Source organism: Lampetra fluviatilis, chromosome 56, assembly GCF_964198595.1.
Source record: "Lampetra fluviatilis chromosome 56, kcLamFluv1.1, whole genome shotgun sequence".
NCBI lineage: Eukaryota > Metazoa > Chordata > Hyperoartia > Petromyzontiformes > Petromyzontidae > Lampetra > Lampetra fluviatilis.
Window position 1 is genome coordinate 2,735,443 of NC_136330.1, and position 19,608 is coordinate 2,755,050.

Here is a 19,608-nt window from a genome sequence, read left to right on the forward strand (position 1 = left end):
TCTTTCTACGTGACTTTACCGAAAGAACCAAAGAGTATTTAGGGCCTGCTCGTTACAAAAATGGTCCACCCTCAACCACATCGACTGCATAAACCGTGGCAGCTGATGCACAAATGTTAATCAAAATACTCTCCAGGGTGCGACTTCTTCTCATCCAGAACAGACCGTGCAACGTGTAACGACGCAATGCCCGATCCACGAAGGAAACATCGCAGCGATACACTCTGCTACTCCTGACGCGTTTATCTGGCTTGACCACCTGAACGTGAAATTGTAGTTGTTGCTCTGCATGTACATCTGCCATACGAAAGAAGATTATAACAAGTATAACCCGTAAAAACAAAGTTTTTCACTATAAATTCCTTATATGCGTGGCGGCTAGAGTCCTCTCGTCCTCTGGCTTGATTGCATTGCACCATTAAGCAATTGGTAATTAAATATAATATTTTTGTCCTAAAAAGTGTAAAATTTTGAAAAAACATTTTTCACGAACATTAATTATCACGCACAACGAGTCTGTGTGGTAAATGTCAGCTCGATTGGATCACGGGAAGTGGGTTAAAAAACGACCGAAAGATTTGCACGGTCGTAAGCAAGCAAGCGAACTTAATATAAAGGATATAAAAATGATAAGCTGCATACGCAACTGGCCTGAGCCTATCGGTGCATTCCAGATGAATTTGGTCATCGACATCATACGGTACAGGAAGTGGGTATTCATGTCGCTCGATTCCGTGGAAGAAGACCGATAGTTTCTCATGACAGATGTGGCCCCCTTTTGTGCTTCATACACCCCGAGGATGTTTTGTCAGTGGGAGCCCCCATCAGAGGCTGGAAAAAAAATTACCTGGGTAGACTCACACCGGAGATTTAACCTGGTTGAGTAAATTAACGATTGTTTAAACGCTGATTTAAAGCTTTCGTGACTGCAGGGATTCATATTCTTGGTTATTTTGGTAAAGTCATGTAGAAGGGAAATAATCAAATAATAAAAAGATAAAACAATACAAAATTATTACGACATTTCGACTGCAACACAAGCAATCATCATCAGGTGTGAAATCCACAGCAAGAAAATTTGGTTATTTCGGTAAAGTCACGTAGAAGGGAAATAATAAAATAATAAAAATATAAAACAATAAAAAATTCTCACGACGTTTCGACTGCAACACAAGCAATCATCATCAGGTGTGAAAGCCACAGCAAATTTTCAAATTTTCTTCCAGTAGAAACGTCGTGAGAATTTTTTTATTGTTTTATCTTTTTATTATTTCCCTTCTACCTGACTTTACCGAAAGAACCAAGAATATGTTTAAACGCTGTTTGCCACTTTTCATGCTGAGCAAGGTAAAACGATATACGTGCAGCACCGCAGTATTTTAGCTCGCGCCATTGGAGGCAGAAGGACCTTGGGGCTTTGGCCTACTCTTCCACTCTCACCAGACCTCTTGGAAGAGGTGTGGGAGCCACCCTCCCTTTACCTCCCGACTAAGTTGGTAGTCTATAAAATATTAAAAAATATATTTTTTTTTAAACACGCTTTAATGAAATGTACTGTCCGAGCTGCCCCTCCCCCTGCCCCCTTCCCCCATCGCCCCTCCCCTCCTTCCACATCCCCCGCCCCTGGGCGTGACTCCCCGAGGCTTGCCGTGACGTAAGGGACCACGTGGTGATTTACAGGCAACTTGAGTTTAGCGTGGACAATTAGAGCCGTAAAAAAGATTGTTTACATTTTTTTTTTCAATGATAGAATTTAGTATTGTCATCAGTATGACATACCTATGCCAAGTTTGCAGTCGATACGACATTGGGAAGACGGTTGAAATTGAGTACAAGATTTGAGGATACAACAGACAGAGTGAGTTAAATAAAAAAGCGTGTAAAATCTTCTTGGTTCTTTCGGTAAAGTCACGTAGAAGGGAAGTAATAAAATAATAAAAATAAAACATAATAAAATAAAATAATTCTCACGACGTTTCGGCTACAACGCAAGCAGCCGTCTTCAGGTGAAGAATGAGACACTACCAAGCTAGGAGCTTATATATAAGCTGGGTTGGAGGTGGAAGAGCGCCTTAACAAAAATAATGTGCATATGAAGAGGAATTTAGCATATTCATGGGAAATGCGTAGGAGGTGGGTGGGGGGGTTTCATAGTCATATTATGCCCATGCATTATGCAGGATCAACAGCACCAAGGGGGGGTGCAGGGAGTAGCATTAACAAAGGAAAGGAATGTTAATAGTATGTAGCTGCAGTTACTAAACAACCACGTAGAAAACTAAAGTATAAACTACATAAAAAACTAAAGTATAAACTGCATAGCACCATCAGTATACTTACTATACTCTACAATAAGCTGATCCTGCATAATGCATGGGCATAATATGACTATGAAACCCCCCCACCCACCTCCTACGCATTTCCCATGAATATGCTAAATTCCTCTTCATATGCACATTCTTTTTGTTAAGGCGCTCTTCCACCTCCAACCCAGCTTATATATAAGCTCCTAGCTTGGTAGTGTCTCATTCTTCACCTGAAGACGGCTGCTTGCGTTGTAGCCGAAACGTCGTGAGAATTATTTTATTTTATTATGTTTTATTTTTATTATTTTATTACTTCCCTTCTACGTGACTTTACCGAAAGAACCAAGAAGATGAATCCCTGCAGTCACGAAAGCTTTAAAGCGTGTAAAATGTTTAAAAATATATATTTTTTAAAATTATAATCATAGAATATAGTCTTGTCATCAGTATGACATAAGTATACCAAGTTTGCAGTCGATAGCACATTGGGAAGTGGGTAAAAATTGAGTTAGATTTTTTTTTGAGGATATGATAACAGACGGAGTGAGTTAAATAAAAGCGTGTAAAAACCGGCAAAATCTTTGCAAAAACTATCTCCTGTCCCTGTAATGGCCGATATTAGTTGCATAATGTCTCACCCTCCCTGCTGTGCAAAGGATGAAAAAACAATCGTTCGCTATATTTAAGCCCGTCTTGAAAACTTAGCTCTTAAAATTGGCCTTTAATTCCCTAGGTCTGGCCGTGTACCTTTGCAGGTTCTGTTTATTTCCCACTTTCCGTAGACGGGACGCATTAGTGGGATCTACTACGGATGAAATGCGCCTTACAAATCTACATTATTATTGTTGTTGTTACAGCTCGGATTTGTTATTCTATTCAGGTGTCTATTTGTTTTGTCTCAATTTTACCCTGTAACATGCATTTAGATGTTCTCCTCTCTTCTGTCCTGTTCTCTCTCGCCATTAGCCTTAACACGTGTAAACATTCGCGTACAATTTGCATAAATCATGAATAAACGTGTGTGTTCTCAACGCGCACGCAATTCGATGCGCCTATCATGACCAGCATCGAACGGCTGAAACGTTGCATGCCGAGTACGCGCGGAATCCACTTAATGGCTTTGAGGGCTGAATGTTCAAAGAGTCGATGTAAGCAGAGTGGGAAATAAATGACCTCCGGAGAAAAAGTGCTTCTCCCTCGGGCCACGTATGCGGGGAGCAGTAGCGCAGCGGTTAGTTCTGCACTGTGTGTGTCTGCGCGTTAGACTGCTTGAGCGTTTGTGTTAGGGCAGCGGTTCTCAAAGTTTGGTTCCCGGACCACCAGCATCATCAGCCCTCTCTCGTATTTCCTTAGAACTGCTTTTTGTGTTTATTCTGTGGTCTTCTGCCGCCCCTCCGATTCGCACGGTTCGCTACGTGCGGTGCAAAAGAAGTTCAACACACGTACAGCAAATCGGCGCACACTTTCAACTGTGTGCTCTCCGTAAACGTAGCACGACTTGCGTGCGCGCGTACAATGGGAGTGGCCGGTCTCATTCATTAGCACAGCTATTACACGAAGCAGCCAAATAGGCGAGTTGCATTAGTAACGCATTAGCCACGAGTGCGTGGCTGAGACGCAATGACCTCAGGTGTGACCGATTTGAATGCCGTTAGCATTGAGCCGCTCTGCGTAACGTACGTTTCTGTTAACGCCAACACTGCCCTTGCATCGCTCTTCCCGTTCACGTGCAGATGAGAAAGTTTCTCGTCCACTCGTCGGCAAGAAATTACCTCTGTCTGTTCCAGTATATGGCCAAGCTCTGGTTTCTGTTTTGACAGGAGGTTGATTTAGCAATCAGGTTAACTTTACATTTGGTTGACATTGAAGTAGTTGAGGAAACTGTCATGTTATCTACGTGGTCCCAATCAGATGTTCACATTTTATCTGTTAATGATAAGTGTGATTGAAAGAGAGTCTTGTCTAACAAGATTGTTATCAATCAGAGTAACAGTCCAATTTCCGACAGCCTAAAATCGGTACTCGCTAAAGGGTTCAATTTCGCAGTCACCCCAAAACACATCCCAGGTGATGACATCATTGCCCAGGTCGACGTAGCTCTCAAAAGTTTGGGACGCATTCCGGCAGACGTTGCAAGATCTGAAATCGCTGCTATCCTCAGAAATGCTAAGAAACCCATTAGCAACATCAGCAAGGACGAGCGTTTTGAACTCGCTCAGTTAAAAAAGAGAGATGACATTGTCATCCTCTCAGCCGACAAGGGCAATGCCACTTTCATCATGGATAAAACCACTTACAACAACATAATTCACGACCTTCTTAATGATGGCAGCTATACCAAAATCAATAGAGATCCTACCAACCGCCTGGCTATGAAAACCAACAATATCATCACAAAAAATTGGAAATGTTGTGGATTTACGCTTCAACACACCGGTGGGCTAAAGCAAGGAACTATTTTGTCAACGTGACACTTTTTTTGCTGATTGGCCGTGTCGGGTGGTGGAGGGTTACGACACCTTTATAAATAACGCGATCTAAAATCCAAAAACGTTGATTATGAATAATATCATCACTAATTCGACTTCTCTAATCGAACCGACCAAGCAGCTCTCTATAAAACCTTCGGCTGCTGGACCACCCAGATTTTATGGCCTTCCAAAAATCCATAAAGAAGGTACCCCGCTCCGTCCTATCGTCTCCACCATTAACTCACCCACCTTTTGTCTGAGACCCTGCTTCCTGTCACGGGCAAGTCCACCTCAGCTGTACTTAACTCAGCTCACTTGGTTTCTCTAATCAAGGACATCTCACTGTCTCCAGATGATTTGCTTGTCAGTTTCGATGTAGTCTCGCTGTTCACCAAGGTACCTATACCTGACACCATTGCAATCATTGAAGAGACTTGGTCCAACAGGGACTGAATCCTGATGTACCAACTTTGGTGAGGCATTGCCTTACCAACAATTACTTCACCTGGAATGGTACATTTCTACAAACAAAATGAGGGTACCCCAATGGGTTCTCCCTTATCACCTGTGGTAGCAAATGTTTTCATGGAGAAATTTGAGACAGACACCATCCAGACATCCACCCTACGTCCTTCTTTGTGGAAGAGATACGTAGATGACACGTTCGTTATCTGGCCACATGGCCTGCCAGCACTGAACCAATTTTTCAACCACATAAATTCCATACACCCACTCCCTCGTGTGAAGTTCCGGCCTTCATAGGTGCTGCCCGCTAACAGCACTTGCCCCAACAGTCTGTTGAGGTTACACGGGGGATCTTTGCCTTACTTTTTGTTTTACTTCTGTCGCACCGTACATAGTCAGCCGCGTTAATCTGTGGTGCGGGACCTGACCCGGAAGGCCCGTACCGTGAGCGTCCACTGACCGTCGACGCCGTGAAACGTCGTCGTTTGTGCGAATGCGTCGTTGCAGGCAGCCGCGGCAAGGCCGGCGGGTTAGGATTGGACTTTCACAATGAGCCCCCCCCCAGTGCCAGACGCAAGGCCCCGGCGGGCAACGTCGCCCCACAATCCAGGATTGACGGTGAGAGCACACGCACGTTGGCCTGGTATGCAGGAGGGCGTGGGTTCGATCCCGACCCTGACGCCTGTTGTATATATGGAGTTTGCATGTCGCGTGGATTCTCCGAGTCCTCTGGTTTTTCCCTCTCTCTTTTGAATCATGCGGTTAAGAGTATTAGGCTGCTATAAATGCCCACTTGGTAAGCCACTTCGTTGAGCTATCATTTATGGCCAGGTCTCTTCTAGTTTGTAAGTTTAGACCATTGAGCCAATCAGCCACCAATATATTCTCCATCCGTGTTTAAAAAAAAAATCTGTTAGAAATTCAATGGAATATCACAGCATAACCTGTGCATTTTGTGGAGAATACTGCTAATTTTCCTTTTCTTGTGTGTGTGTAAGCAATGTTTACAACTTCGACACAAAAGCCTTCCAGGTCGACATCTGTTGCGAACAAATACAACCCGCCCGTACAGGTAAACACGACAGCAGGGGCTGTTTGCATGAATTATTCTCATCGTATATGGACATGAATTGAGTAGCAGTTATAAACCAATGTCTTAGTTGTTAATCCAGCTGCTGGCTTTAGAGTTGGGTGAGTTTGAACCCCGGTCATGCCCTCGGAGAACACTCACAGTGGACACGAGTTTACACAGAGACCCAGGGACTCGTATAGATACCCGTATACTGTCATAGAGACCCATAGACTCAAATAGAGACCCGTATACACACACAGAGACCCATATATTCACATAGATACCCATATACTGATACAGAGAAACATATTCACTTAGAGAGCTGTATACTCTACTCACACAGAGACCCATACACTCACACATCGACCCATAGACTCACACAGAGACACATAGACTCACACAGAGACCCATAGACTCACGCAGAGACCCATAGGCTCACACAGACCCATAGACTCACACGGAGACACATAGACTCGCACAGAGACTCATATACTAACACAGAGACCCATACACTCACACATCGACCCATACACGCACACAGAGACCCATATACTCACACATAGACCCATATACGCACACAGAGACTCATATACTCACACAGAGACCCATATATGCACACGGAGACACGGAGAGTAGTGATTCTGTACGATTGTCGTGCGAGGAACATTCAGTGGTCGAGCGGGTAGCAAAGTGCTGCTCCCTACTGTGCGACGTGATGTCGACAGCAAGATCGGGATACAGATGGGAGCAAAACATGTTTTTGTTTAAACTTAAGTCAAAAAGAAGAGCATATCTCGGAGGGTCGGTGTCAGTTGCTGCGATGAAAATGCGTTGTGACATCGACCGCACTGGCCATGATGACGTCTTAACCTCGCCATGAAATGTTTAATGTTTGCAGATAAGTGACAGTGAGAGTGAAACGGAGCTGCTTTCTGCATCTCCAAAGAGAAGCAGCGAGAGGAATCGAAATGAGGTCACCGGGTTCGTAGCGCAGTGCACTAACCACGACACTAACTCTCATGTACATGTATATCCACTCACAAAATAATAATAAAGAAGTATATTTGGTGTTCACGCCCTTCTTATAGCATCATGAAGGCTATGGAGAAGGGGCTGTGTTTTTTTATTTGTGAGCTATACAGAATATCTCTGCCATGAGTCTACCGCATAACTGGCTATAGCTTTGTCTCGTGTAGCATCAACATATACATATACCTTCTTGGTTCTTTCGGTAAAGTACCGTAGAAGGGAAATAATAAAATAATAAAAATAAAACATAATAAAATACAATTCTCACGACGTTTCGGCCACAACGCAAGCAGCCGTCCTGTCTTTCCGACAGACCTGGTCTTCACCTGAGGACGGCTGCTTGCGTTGTGGCCGAAACGTCGTGAGAATTGTATTTTATTATGTTTTATTTTTATTCTTTTATTATTTCCCTTCTACGTGACTTTACCGAAAGAACCAAGAAGATGAATCCCTGCAGTCACGAAAGCTTTAAATCGACATATAAATATACGTATATGCGTTAAAGATCCCATGATGTAATTGGCAAGATTAGGCCATTGTGTTACCGACATCATGGCCTAAAGTTGAAAAAAAATGGTGACATCATATAATTTGCGTGTGCAATCATTTAACCAGTCGACAATCCGTTGTTACACGCTTGATTCGACGCTCATACCCTTAGCGTAGGAATCGAATTGGATGGATGAATCTGACGCGTGTCGTTCAGACGCCTAATTTTCATTCCGCCCCACAGTCCCGCGGGACGCTCCAGGGCGCCTTCTGGCTCCTACAGGACGAGCTCGCAGAGCCAAAGGGGCGTCATGTTTGACGACGACGACAACGACGAGGTGAGTCACGTTCCGCGATGAACCTGAAGGGACCCGGTGACCTTTCGTTACTTTTCTTACACGCGAGGTCAGCCAAGTTGCCCCGTCAGCCAAGTTGCCCCGTTAATTGAAAGAGATGCTAGGGGTCGCTGAAATGCAAAGCATTGTACCTGCTATTTTTTAGACCATAGGTTCAAAAGGTGGCCGAGTTGGTTCAGAGGTCAGTGCGATAATCTGTCACCGCTGAGATGCCACGGTTTCAAATTTACATGTCAACTGCCTCTGCATTAAGCCGGCAGCTCGAGTGCAGTGAGGTGATGGTCTAAGGCAGATCACCCATGACTGAACTTATCCCCTGGTGGTGTCATTAAGATGCATTTCTTTTAAAGAAGTCTTACTCATTCTTAACCTTTTCGCTAACATATGTTCACTTGCGAACTGTCTATAACCTTGTTATTTTCATTATCTTGTTATTAAAAATGAAGTGGAGTGTCTTAGCAAAACACCGTTTTGAACACATTTAACGTGCCCTGTTTTCTGTCTAGATTATTTCAAATCTTTGATGCTTAATATCTTCGGGTTTACGAAGCCTAACTAGCTGAAATTTTCTACACAGACTCATCTTGTGCGACAATTGATGATTTCAGTTTAAAACCGGTCCCTGTCCCACCGATCCTGGGCCTCTAAATGTTTTAACTTCATTTTTTATTGCACTGTTCCAAATATATTCGAATTATCTTGAAAATAATGAACTATTATTATTGTCTGGATTGAGATCTTAGAATGAATATGTACATGTACTTATTATGTTTGCAATATTAACATAAAACACTTAAACTACAAATACAATTTTAATTTACAAGCTTCATTTTAAAGGGTTTCAACAAATCAAATTTGATTAATTCTGGGGTCAAAACAATTGAGATGTAATTGATTTTTGAGATATTTTCAAATTCAAAGCATTCAACCAATTCCCGTTAAATCTGATATTAAATGTGGATATTAATCAACGGAGAGATGAAGAGGCTACTTTTCTTTCTTTGCTGGACTTCAACATCACTGAAAATGACCAGAAATTACGTCCAAGCCTTATTGAAGTAAATGACAATGATACTAAAACGTAAAAATAAAAAAATAAACAAATTTACATTTTTTTACACACACTTTTATTTGCACTGAAAAGTAGAAATATAGTATTTTGACCCCGGAATTAATCTAATTTGACGTGCTGAATAAAAGTCACTGGCTTGCATAAAGAAAATTAAATATATTGTGATTCATTCTGGGATCAAAATAATTTATTTTCGACTTTTGAGTGCAAATAAAAGTACGTACATTGACGAATTTATTTCTTTACCAATTTTTTTTCTATTCTTAACACAGGTCAGATGGATAATTATCAAATTTATTTTCACAGGATGAAGACTATAATCCTTTCAAATAGAAGCGGGACAAGTCGAAGGAAGAAATTGTTCAGTTTGAAATCCGCGTTAAATATTTTCCTCTGCATTATAGCCTTGGGTATGAGGGTGGCTGGCTGGGGCTGCTTGAGGAGCTTATGAAGGCAACGTTTTGCCAGGGTCCCAGATTCACATCAGGCTGGCCATTGGCGGTTTAAACGTTCACACGTGGGGAGTGTCGATCGCCTTTATCTGATCACCAAATGTCGGCGGAAGAAAGAAAGGTGAAAAAAAAAACACCGTGTGATTTTTTTTTCTCATCGCTCAAGGTTCGAAAGGCCGATGTGTCCTCAATCAATCGGATTAAGTAGGGTGTGACACGTGTCATCGAACGTCAAGGCGTGTCACCCACCTTGTACCACCTGGCACGATCTGATGCTGCGCTGAAGGAGTCTCAAGATGGGAGGGAGGGGGGGGGAGTTTTCTTCTCCTGGTGTGACTTTTTTTTTTGACCCCCTGACCTTGACCCCTTGATACGAAATAATCGTTTGCGTCGTTGTTTGGGAATTTTTTATGACGGAATAAATAAGCAGACGGTATGTCTCCACATATCCGTCTTGCCACGTAAAAAAAAAAATATTTCTTACACAACTCATCAGCCGCACGGCCTTCTGGGAGTGCATCATTTAATCGGTATTGTTTCAACATAAGCAAAAAGTCTGGACCGGTTTTAACACCCACAGTGTGCTGACTAATTGGCGATACAACCGCTAATGTGACCCTCTGTCTTGCATCATGCCCACTCTGGTGGAGCTGCTACGACTTGTTGTCATTTAATCCTGTCCCATCCCTTTCCCATTTTGATGACGTACGTGTACGTACGTGTACGTCATCAGAAGAACTAAAATAAATTAACTGTCGGTACATCATGAGGTCGGAAGACGTAGCGAGGCTCCCACAAGGCCATGCGGGAGGGCGCGTGGCACAGTTTGGCGCCAGCTATCGTAGAGTTGCGGTCGTGTCGCTAGAGTTTTCTGCGGAGAGTACAATGTCTTTTCAAAACAGCGGCTTCTCTAAATAAAATTAACGCTCAACCACTTGCGCGTTCAATGATTCAGCGGCGAACGGAACCGACGCCCATCCTGCAACTTGCAGACGTCTTGGAAACGCTAAAGGGTTAAGCTCGCGCCCTCGCACACAAGCTGTGTAGCTTGGTGGTGCCTGCGGTCCGCTCTCCACAGGACGTCAATCTGTTCGGCGTGTTAACAGGGTGCTGCGGAAACTGTTGAGTAAAGCAGAGATGCTCGCCAATCATATTCCCCGTGGCCCGGTGGAAGCTCATTGTCCGCTGCAGCGAACGTGGCCCCAATTTTGTGAATGACGTGAAACGTTCATTGCGGCTTCCTTTGATTGCGATCACATTAAACCCAAGGGAAAGTGTGCTTGGTTTGGCTTTTAATAATTCATGTGTGAGAGAGGAAAAATTTTTTTTGCAAAAGCAAACTTAATTTTCACCAAAGCTCAGTTATCTGCTGTTTTTCACCATTCTGTTCCTCCCCCATGTGCCTTCACATTTATAATCGTTGCTGCCTTTTGTTATTGCCGTTTAAAGGTTGGCGCTGGTCCCTGTGATTGTGCACACATCAATGTTATTTGCCTGCCTGCTGGGAAAGTTGTCAAATGTGGGTTTTGTTGCGACGCATGAGACCACAAAACTTAGGTAAAAAAGATTTCACCCTTAAAAGCGTGTGCGCGGAAAAGCGTGCTTCATATTGTTACGTGGTCGGAAACTATGATTCTGGTCAAAAGTTGAGAATGGAGTAATGTAAATGTCTCACGAGAAAAGGCGAGGACTTTGTCAAGGAAGGTCATGGTGTCCGTGGAAATCGTGAATTTGAATAAAGGCTTAAGTAAAATCTTTGAACGAGCACTTCCAGCCCTCATTATACTCTGTGACTGTTTCATGAATTGTGTTCCCCCCCCCCCCCCCCACACTTTGGCTATTAATTTTGCATTTAGAAATACCGCAGGAATATGAAACTCACCTCGTACGTTAATAACATTATGACCTTACCAGCAAAAAAGTACAAATAGGTGACGTTCTGGGAAAAACTGTCCTTAATTGCAAATCTATTTTCATTCTAAGTGTTATCCATGAGTATTCGGAATATAACGGTGGTTAATAATGAAACAATGTAATCTAAATATGTAATTGATGGAAAGGTTGGCCACTTTATTGGTGGTACATGCATAGGCCTTTGTCCGCTGCTGGATGACGACCTTCCTTTGCCGTGTGAATCATGGAACGGGGAGGGTGGGAGGTGATGATTTGACCATACTTCACCGTGCTTGTCATTTCCGGTTGGCCAATGTGGGGAGCATAGAAGTACAATACCTCAGTGGGTTTCCCTGCACCGTCCTCCGCTCCACAATGTTATGCATGGCGGTTGCACATACAATCAATATTCAGGCTCAATCAAGCTTAGCTTCTGAGATCCGATGCGATCTTGCACATTCGGGAGTGATTGAGGCATAAGCTTACCATCTGCCTCCAGAATGCGCAATTAGGACATGGGTCACGCTGCTCTGGCGTAGTAACAATAACTGGCAGAACTTGATAAAAAGAACAGGTAATCGTGTGATGTTCCTTACAATTGATGAGTAATTTGCTTTGCATTGTCCTCGGTTAATGGTCATAGTCACTTATCTTTGAAAGTAAAATTCCTCTTAGGTACAACGAAAATTGATTTGCCATTCAGACGTGCTGATTTTGCATTCAGTGTTTCCAATTAAAACGCAGTTTGGAGGCGACCTTTTTGGCCCAGAGGTCAGTGCCGAGCTGGCACCGTTAAGATTCTGGGTTTGAATCCAGCCACCCACCGTCCGATGGTTAAACGGGCGTCTCGAGTGGCCTCGGCCTCGTCACCAACGAACCCGCGCGCGGGCCAAACAGAAAAAACCCCGTTAAATTAAAGTTCGTTCTTCTTGAGAATTAAAATACATCGGTTAAAGTCACGCGACGAAACGTCAACTCTCGCATGCAGAGTGGGTGGAAGAGTGGTGCTCTTTGCTGTGCGTACTAGAGGACCAGAAAGCACACAGCACCACGTTCCCTTCTCGATCATTCCCGTAGTCACCAGTCCCTTCACACTCACAGCTGACTCCCCTGTCATTACCTCCCGTGGCCACCAGTCCCTTCACACTCACAACTGACTCCCCTGTCATTACCTCCCGTGGCCACCAGTCCCTTCACACTCACAACTGACTCCCCTGTCATTACCTCCCGTGGCCACCAGTCCCTTCGCACTCACAACTGATACCCCTGTCATTACCTCCCGTGGCCACCAGTCCCTTCGCACTCACAACTGATACCCCTGTCATTACCTCCCGTAGCCACCAGTCCCTTCACACTCACAGCTGACTCCCCTGTCATTACCTCCCGTGGCCACCAGTCCCTTCACACTCACAACTGACTCCCCTGTCATTACCTCCCGTGGCCACCAGTCCCTTCACACTCACAACTGACTCCCCTGTCATTACCTCCCGTGGCCACCAGTCCCTTCACACTCACAACTGACTCCCCTGTCATTACCTCCCGTGGCCACCAGTCCCTTCACACTCACAGCTGACTCCCCTGTCATTACCTCCCGTGGCCACCAGTCCCTTCGCACTCACAACTGACACCCCTGTCATTACCTCCCGTGGCCACCAGTCCCTTCGCACTCACAACTGATACCCCTGTTATTACCTCCCTTGGCCACCAGTCCCTTCACACTCACAACTGACACCCCTGTCATTACCTCCCGTGGCCACCAGTCCCTTCGCACTCACAACTGATACCCCTGTCATTACCTCCCGTGGCCACCAGTCCCTTCACACTCACAACTGACTCCCCTGTCATTACCTCCTGTGGCCACCAGTCCCTTCGCACTCACAACTGACTCCCCTGTCATTACCTCCCATGGCCACTAGTCCACTCACCACATGTCGACTCTACTGTCATTACATATATATGGGACTGCAGAGCTTTAGAAATTATTGACTTATTCTCTCTCTTCGAGAGTGAGCGAATACCGTGCAGTGCATTTCAAGTTTAAATGACTACGGTCTTAATGAAAAAAATAAACTACCCACACATTACTCAATTGGGATTATCCATATTAGCAAGCGTCGCCTCGTAAACCAACTTGGTACCACCCTCCAGGTTGATTTTTTTTCTCACCGCAGGTTGCCGAGCCCTGTCGCTGACGTCACAGGCAATGGACGAATCGAAATGTCCGTTGGTGACGCTGTTTGTCGTCACAGCGTTCTGAATGACGTCGCACGCAATGGCCGCGTAGTCGTCGTAACGAGATACAGAGTAAAATTTCGAATCAACATCGCCACGTGTTTGGCTGCTGTACATGTCCACACGATGACGACGATGACGATGATGAGAAGTCACGTGGTTGAGCCGTCATTTGTGATCGTCAGGTCGCTTCTGAAAGAAGAACCACGGATCTCAGCCAGCCTTCCACAAGGTCAAATTAATCAAAACTCTTCTTGGTTCTTTCGGTAAAGTCACTTTACCGAAAGAACCAAGAAGATGAATCCCTGCAGTCACGAAAGCTTTAAATCGAAATTTAATCAAAAATCCTTGAGTTGACAGTGTCGATTTAAAGCTTTCGTGACTGCAGGGATTCATATTCTTGGTTCTTTCGGTAAAATCACCTAGAAGGGAAATAATACAAATAAAACAATAAAATTCTCACGACGTTTCGATTGCAACACAAGCAATCATCATCATCTGTAAAAACCACAGCAAGAAAATTTGAAACAAAAAATTATTTCTGTGGTTTTCACACCTGATGATGATTGCTTGTGTTGCAATCGAAACGTCGTGAGAATTTTATTGTTTTTATTATTTCCCTTCTACGTGACTTTACCGAAAGAACCAAGAATATGAGATACAGATTAGTGAGATAAACAGAGAGAGACCTGGAAACGAGATACAGATCAGTGATTACATGTACGGACGTGTCATCACGACGTCACGTGACGGGACGATGCATCGTTGCATCCTAGTTATGTGGCCTGCCAGACAACATAGGGACCGTCCATAAATGACGTCACGCGATTTTGGACGATTTTTGACCCCCCCCCTCGTCACATGGCGTCACAAAATTTCAGACCCCCCCCCCTCAAATATGACGTCACAAAGCTCTGCCCTCCCCCCCAAAATAAAACATGCTTCAAATCGCTTTAAACAATTGTCATTGTAGTGCGTATTTAATGTGGCGCTGCACTTTGATGTTGTAGAAGAAACATTTATTAAAAGTCTATTTCATTAAGTAGAACGTGTTGTCTATATGTATTTAAAGTTGCGCATTTTTATGTGACCTCACATTTCTCAACCCCCCCCCCCCCATCGTCACACATCGTCACAAATGTCTGACCCCCCCCCCCTAGCTGCGTGACGTCATTTATGGACGGCCCCATAGTGGCGTAGCTAGGATATTTTGCGTCCGGAGACGAACTATAAAATTGGCGCCCCCCACCCGTTTAATCACATACCAAAATGTAATTACATGACAAGTAGGCTGTGTGTGGCGGGATATATAAACTTTGAGGTTGAAGTGTAGATTTGTGCAGTAGTTTCAGGCTGCCGCGCCCGCCGCAGTAAGTTCTAATGTGACGTTGTAAGCCTCATTTTGGCGCCCCTTTACCTTGGCGCCCGGGGACATATGTACCCCCTGCCCCCCCCCCCCCTAGCTACGCCTCTGCCCCATAGACGTTTGATTTAATCTGGAAGAATCCCACGATCTATGGAGCTCGTTTTCACAAGCGTGCAGCCCAACACTGATCGGCAATGGTGAAACACTCCACTCCAGAGGCAGTTACGTTGACATTATACAATTATATGTAAACGTCGAAGACACCAACGGAATCATGCTATTATATCCGAACAATAGAGCGTGCAATTGCAGGCCTGCATCTTTATTATTCAGAGCAAGTGTAGGGGTGTTAGAGAGAGAGCCCGTTATGCATGGCAGCCTATGGTAAACAAACACAGTAGGCGGGGCTACATGTGTGCACGAGCAGGTGCCCTCTGCGACGTCCGCGCCAGACACCCTGGGGGGTCGATTCGGTCATTATGATCCCCCGGGGCCCCACCCCTCAGGGAGGGGTTGGGTATAAAAGGGGAATGTATCGAAGGGCTCGGGAGTGTTGTGTTAGCTAAGAAGAGAAGACGGAAGACGTCCTAGATAGAGCCCTGGTCTCCCCCTGGCACGCCGTCCTTATCAGGACCGCGCAGGCTCGAGCCAGTGGCGTGGTACCAGAGCCAGAGCCAGTGCTGGTCTGGACTCTGGGTACCGGGCCCGACTGACCAGTGTCGGGCCAAGATAGCCTCCCCTAGCCCATTAGAGGAGGACTCAGAGGCAGGCTAGGGTTAGCCTAGAGGTGTGTCCTCAGATAGACGGGTGAGGGGGCCGATACCCCCTCAGTGTGTATGTCACAACGTGTGGTGTTAAATAAACAAGTGTGCCTCCAACTCCGGTGTGAACGAGTCATAAGCGTTACTACATCTGGCGTCAGAAGTGAAACAAAGTACGAACATGGATACACGCCGGACGACTCGAGTCGGGGTACCAGAGGCAGAAGACACCACTGCAGTCGGAGGGCCCGAGACGGCTGAAGATGCCATCGACCAGCCGGGGCTGGGCGCATCCACGCCACAGCAGCTGGAGGAAGGGGAGCCGTCGATGGAGGGGCTGAGGGAGGCGCACGCGAAGCTGACCGAGCTGCTGTACGCCGCAGCCGCCATGCTCGACACCATCACGCAGCTGGGGGCTGCGGGACCGCCACGGGGCAACGGCAGCCGACGATCACAGCGCCTTCCCGCCATTTCCACGGAGCAACATTTTGAAACTCCCGCCATCGCCGCAGCTGCTGTTGAGGGCGTGGCCGCTCTAAGCATCGCGTCCAACGGCGGGAGTACAGTACCTGCCGCGTCACCACCAACGGGCGGAACGTCACCACGGGTGCGACCGGCGATGCCATCGCTGGTTCGTGCCGACGCTGACTTGAGTGAGGCGGACGAGGGAGTGCGTTCTTCCTCTGCAGCCGCTGCCTTACATCAGCGGCTACCTCCACTCAAGGAATTTGTGGACGAGGATGGCGACTGGGGCGGCTTCCAGCGGCGCTTCCTCGCTCACCAGGAGATGGCACAGTGGACAGACGCCGAGGCTCTCCGCGCGCTGCCAGCACTTCTCGACAGCGACGCCCTCGCCACTCTAACATCGGCTTCGAAGGAGAGGCGCTCCACGCTGCGGAAGGCGATGCAGGTGCTGTCGGCGGTATATGGTCCACCATCGGACTGTCGCCAACTCTTTTATGATCGCCAGCGGGGGACGAAGGAGTCGCCCCTGGCGTACCGCACAAGCCTCCTGGCACTGGCGAAGGAGGCCTTTCCACGAATGGATGACGAGGGTGTCGACGCCATGGTGACAGAGAAGATACTTTTGCTGGCGGACGACTTAGACATCGTCATTGTCGCACAGGACGATGCAGAGATGTGCTCCCTCCAAGCGGCCCGTCTTCTCCACGCAAACCTGTCCTCTCAACGACGGAAGGCCAGCAAGGCGGCGAGCGGGCGTGCCGTCGCTGCAGCCACCCTCCCGGCGGAAGAGGTTTGCGCCATCGACCATCAACGGCAGCATGGAGCGGGAGTACGGGAGGACCGGGCCGGTTCAAGCCGTCTACAACATCCATCGTCGTCACCAGCGCTTCCACGCTGTTACAACTGCGGCATCCGGGGCCACGTCGCCTGGGCAGCGCAGGACGACACCTCAACGGGACGCCGGCCCTCGTCACAAGCTCCACCATCATAATCCGGCGAGTCGCGGCACCCCTCATGCTTGGCCCACGCACACGCCCGTCACACACTCAAACACCGCAGCGAAGGGGGGGCCAATATCGCGTACCATGGCACCAACACGCACCGCTCTGGGTACTCAGATTGAACCCAGCCAGTGGTCCGTGTTGGCCCATCGGGTTGTAGCCGCGTCGTCAGGGTCGTCGGCCGTTGTGGGCCACATCGATGGGGTCGAGGTGCGCATCCTGGTCGATACAGGAGCATCGGCGACCATTATTTCGGAGTTGATTTATAACATTCTCCCTGCCCAAAGCCGTCCTTTGATGCCTGTTAACGTGCCATTCTTTGCTGCTAACGGGGGTTCACTTGGCATCATCGGACAAATTCGTGCCCAAATTTGTGTCGGGGATATTAAATTGTCTGGGCCGATTTTTGTTTCCTCCTCGCTGGCGGTTCCGTGCCTGCTGGGGACGGACTTCCTGGCCAAAATGCCGATTAGGATATTAATCGACCAGGGATGCATTGAGCTCCCATCGGGCCGACGCATGGCGTTTCTGCCATCCCCCGCTACGAGCCGGACGGCGTTCGCGACGGTGCCGGCGTTCGTAGATAGAACGGTGCGCGTTCCTCCGGGGGCGCAAATGTTGATTCCTTTGAAACTTCGGCGGCCCTTCGCTAAGGGCATTGGGGCTCAAGGGGTTCTGTTGGGACCGTCTAGGGCCGGGGTCAGTGGACCTGATTTACTCCCGGCCCAGACCATAGTGAGAGGGGAAGGAGAACCCTTCATCGCGGTCCTCAATGTGGGCTCGCAGACGGTGGTGGTCCCACAGGGGACCGTGCTTGCTCACGCAACGCCGGTGCCCTGTGAGGAACCCGTCGCGAGTCATGTCGGCGCTGTCCCTGCACCGCGACCACATTCGGACAGCGATGAAGGGTGGCTCGAGGCGCTTTGTGCGGGATCGACGGACCTGTCAAATTTAGAGCGTCAACGTCTTAAGACACTACTAAGGGAATTTTCCGACGTTTTCAGTCGGGATAAATACGATTTGGGCTGCACTAATCTGCTGCGTCACCATATTGATACGGGTGACAGCGCGCCAATACGCCAGAATCCTTTTCGGTTGAGTCCCGCCGAAAAGGACCATGTCAAATCGGCTGTTGATGACATGCTAGCCGCCGACATCATTTCTCCCTCCAACAGCCCTTGGGGAGCGCCGATCGTCCTGGTTAAGAAGCAGGACGGTTCGTTGCGGTTTTGCGTTGACTTTCGGCGCCTTAATAAAATTACGGTTGCCGACGCATACCCGCTCCCACGGATGGACGAATCGCTTGACGCCTTGGCGGGAGCGCGATTCTTCTCCACATTGGACTTACTTTCGGGATTCTGGCAGCTTCCTCTGGACGATGATTCAAAGCCTAAAACTGCTTTCCGTACTCCGCACGGCCTGTTTCAATTCAACCGGTTGCCGATGGGCTTACACTCAGCGCCGGCAACTTTCCAGCGGTTGATGGAATTGGTTTTGGCTGGATTGCAATGGGAGTCGTGCCTGATTTATTTGGATGACGTTATTGTCTTTGGCAAAACTTTTGATGAACATCTCCAGAGGTTGCGGGCGGTTTTCCTAAAGATGCGGGCTGCTAATTTGAAATTTAAGCCCCAAAAATGCCATTTGTTACGCGAGTCGGTACGTTATTTGGGGCACATCGTGGGACGCTCAGGTATTTCTACCGATCCCGCCAAAACGCAGTGTGTAAGCTCCTGGCCGACTCCCACCTCAGTGGGAGAGGTTAGGAGTTTTATTGGGTTTGCGTCGTATTATAGACGCTTCGTCGCTAATTTTGCGACTATAGCAAAACCCCTACACGCTTTAACATCAAAAGGGGTTCGGTTCTGCTGGGGTCAGGAGGAGGAAGCTGCTTTTTGCTCCCTTCGGGACGCTTTGGTAAACGCTCCTCCCCTGATTTACCCTGATTTTTCAAAACCATTCTTGCTCGACACCGATGCGAGCAACACGGGTATTGGGGGCGTGCTCTCCCAGGTGGTTGACGGCGTGGAACGTGTGGTTGCGTACGGCAGTCGGGTGTTGTCTCCAGCGGAGCAACGATATTGTGTCACCCGTAGGGAACTGTTGGCAATTGTCCATTTCATCCAACAGTATCGCCCATATCTGTACGGTCGGCATTTCACCGTCCGCACAGATCAT

At 47.2% G+C, this 19,608-nt stretch overlaps 1 protein-coding gene across 1 annotated transcript in view; it reads left to right on the forward strand.

Annotated features, from left to right (window-relative positions):
- Positions 1–9,992, forward strand: part of MRE11 (MRE11 double strand break repair nuclease) — a 76,865-nt gene extending 66,873 nt beyond the window's left edge. The window contains exons 15-19 of the mRNA XM_078880099.1: positions 5,750–5,860; positions 6,241–6,314; positions 7,213–7,295; positions 8,077–8,170; positions 9,567–9,992. Of these exons, the coding sequence (XP_078736225.1) occupies positions 5,750–5,860; positions 6,241–6,314; positions 7,213–7,295; positions 8,077–8,170; positions 9,567–9,593 (389 nt within the window). The 3' untranslated portion in view covers positions 9,594–9,992. The remainder of the gene's footprint in view (positions 1–5,749; positions 5,861–6,240; positions 6,315–7,212; positions 7,296–8,076; positions 8,171–9,566) is intronic.
- The last annotated feature ends 9,616 nt before the right edge of the window (positions 9,993–19,608 follow it).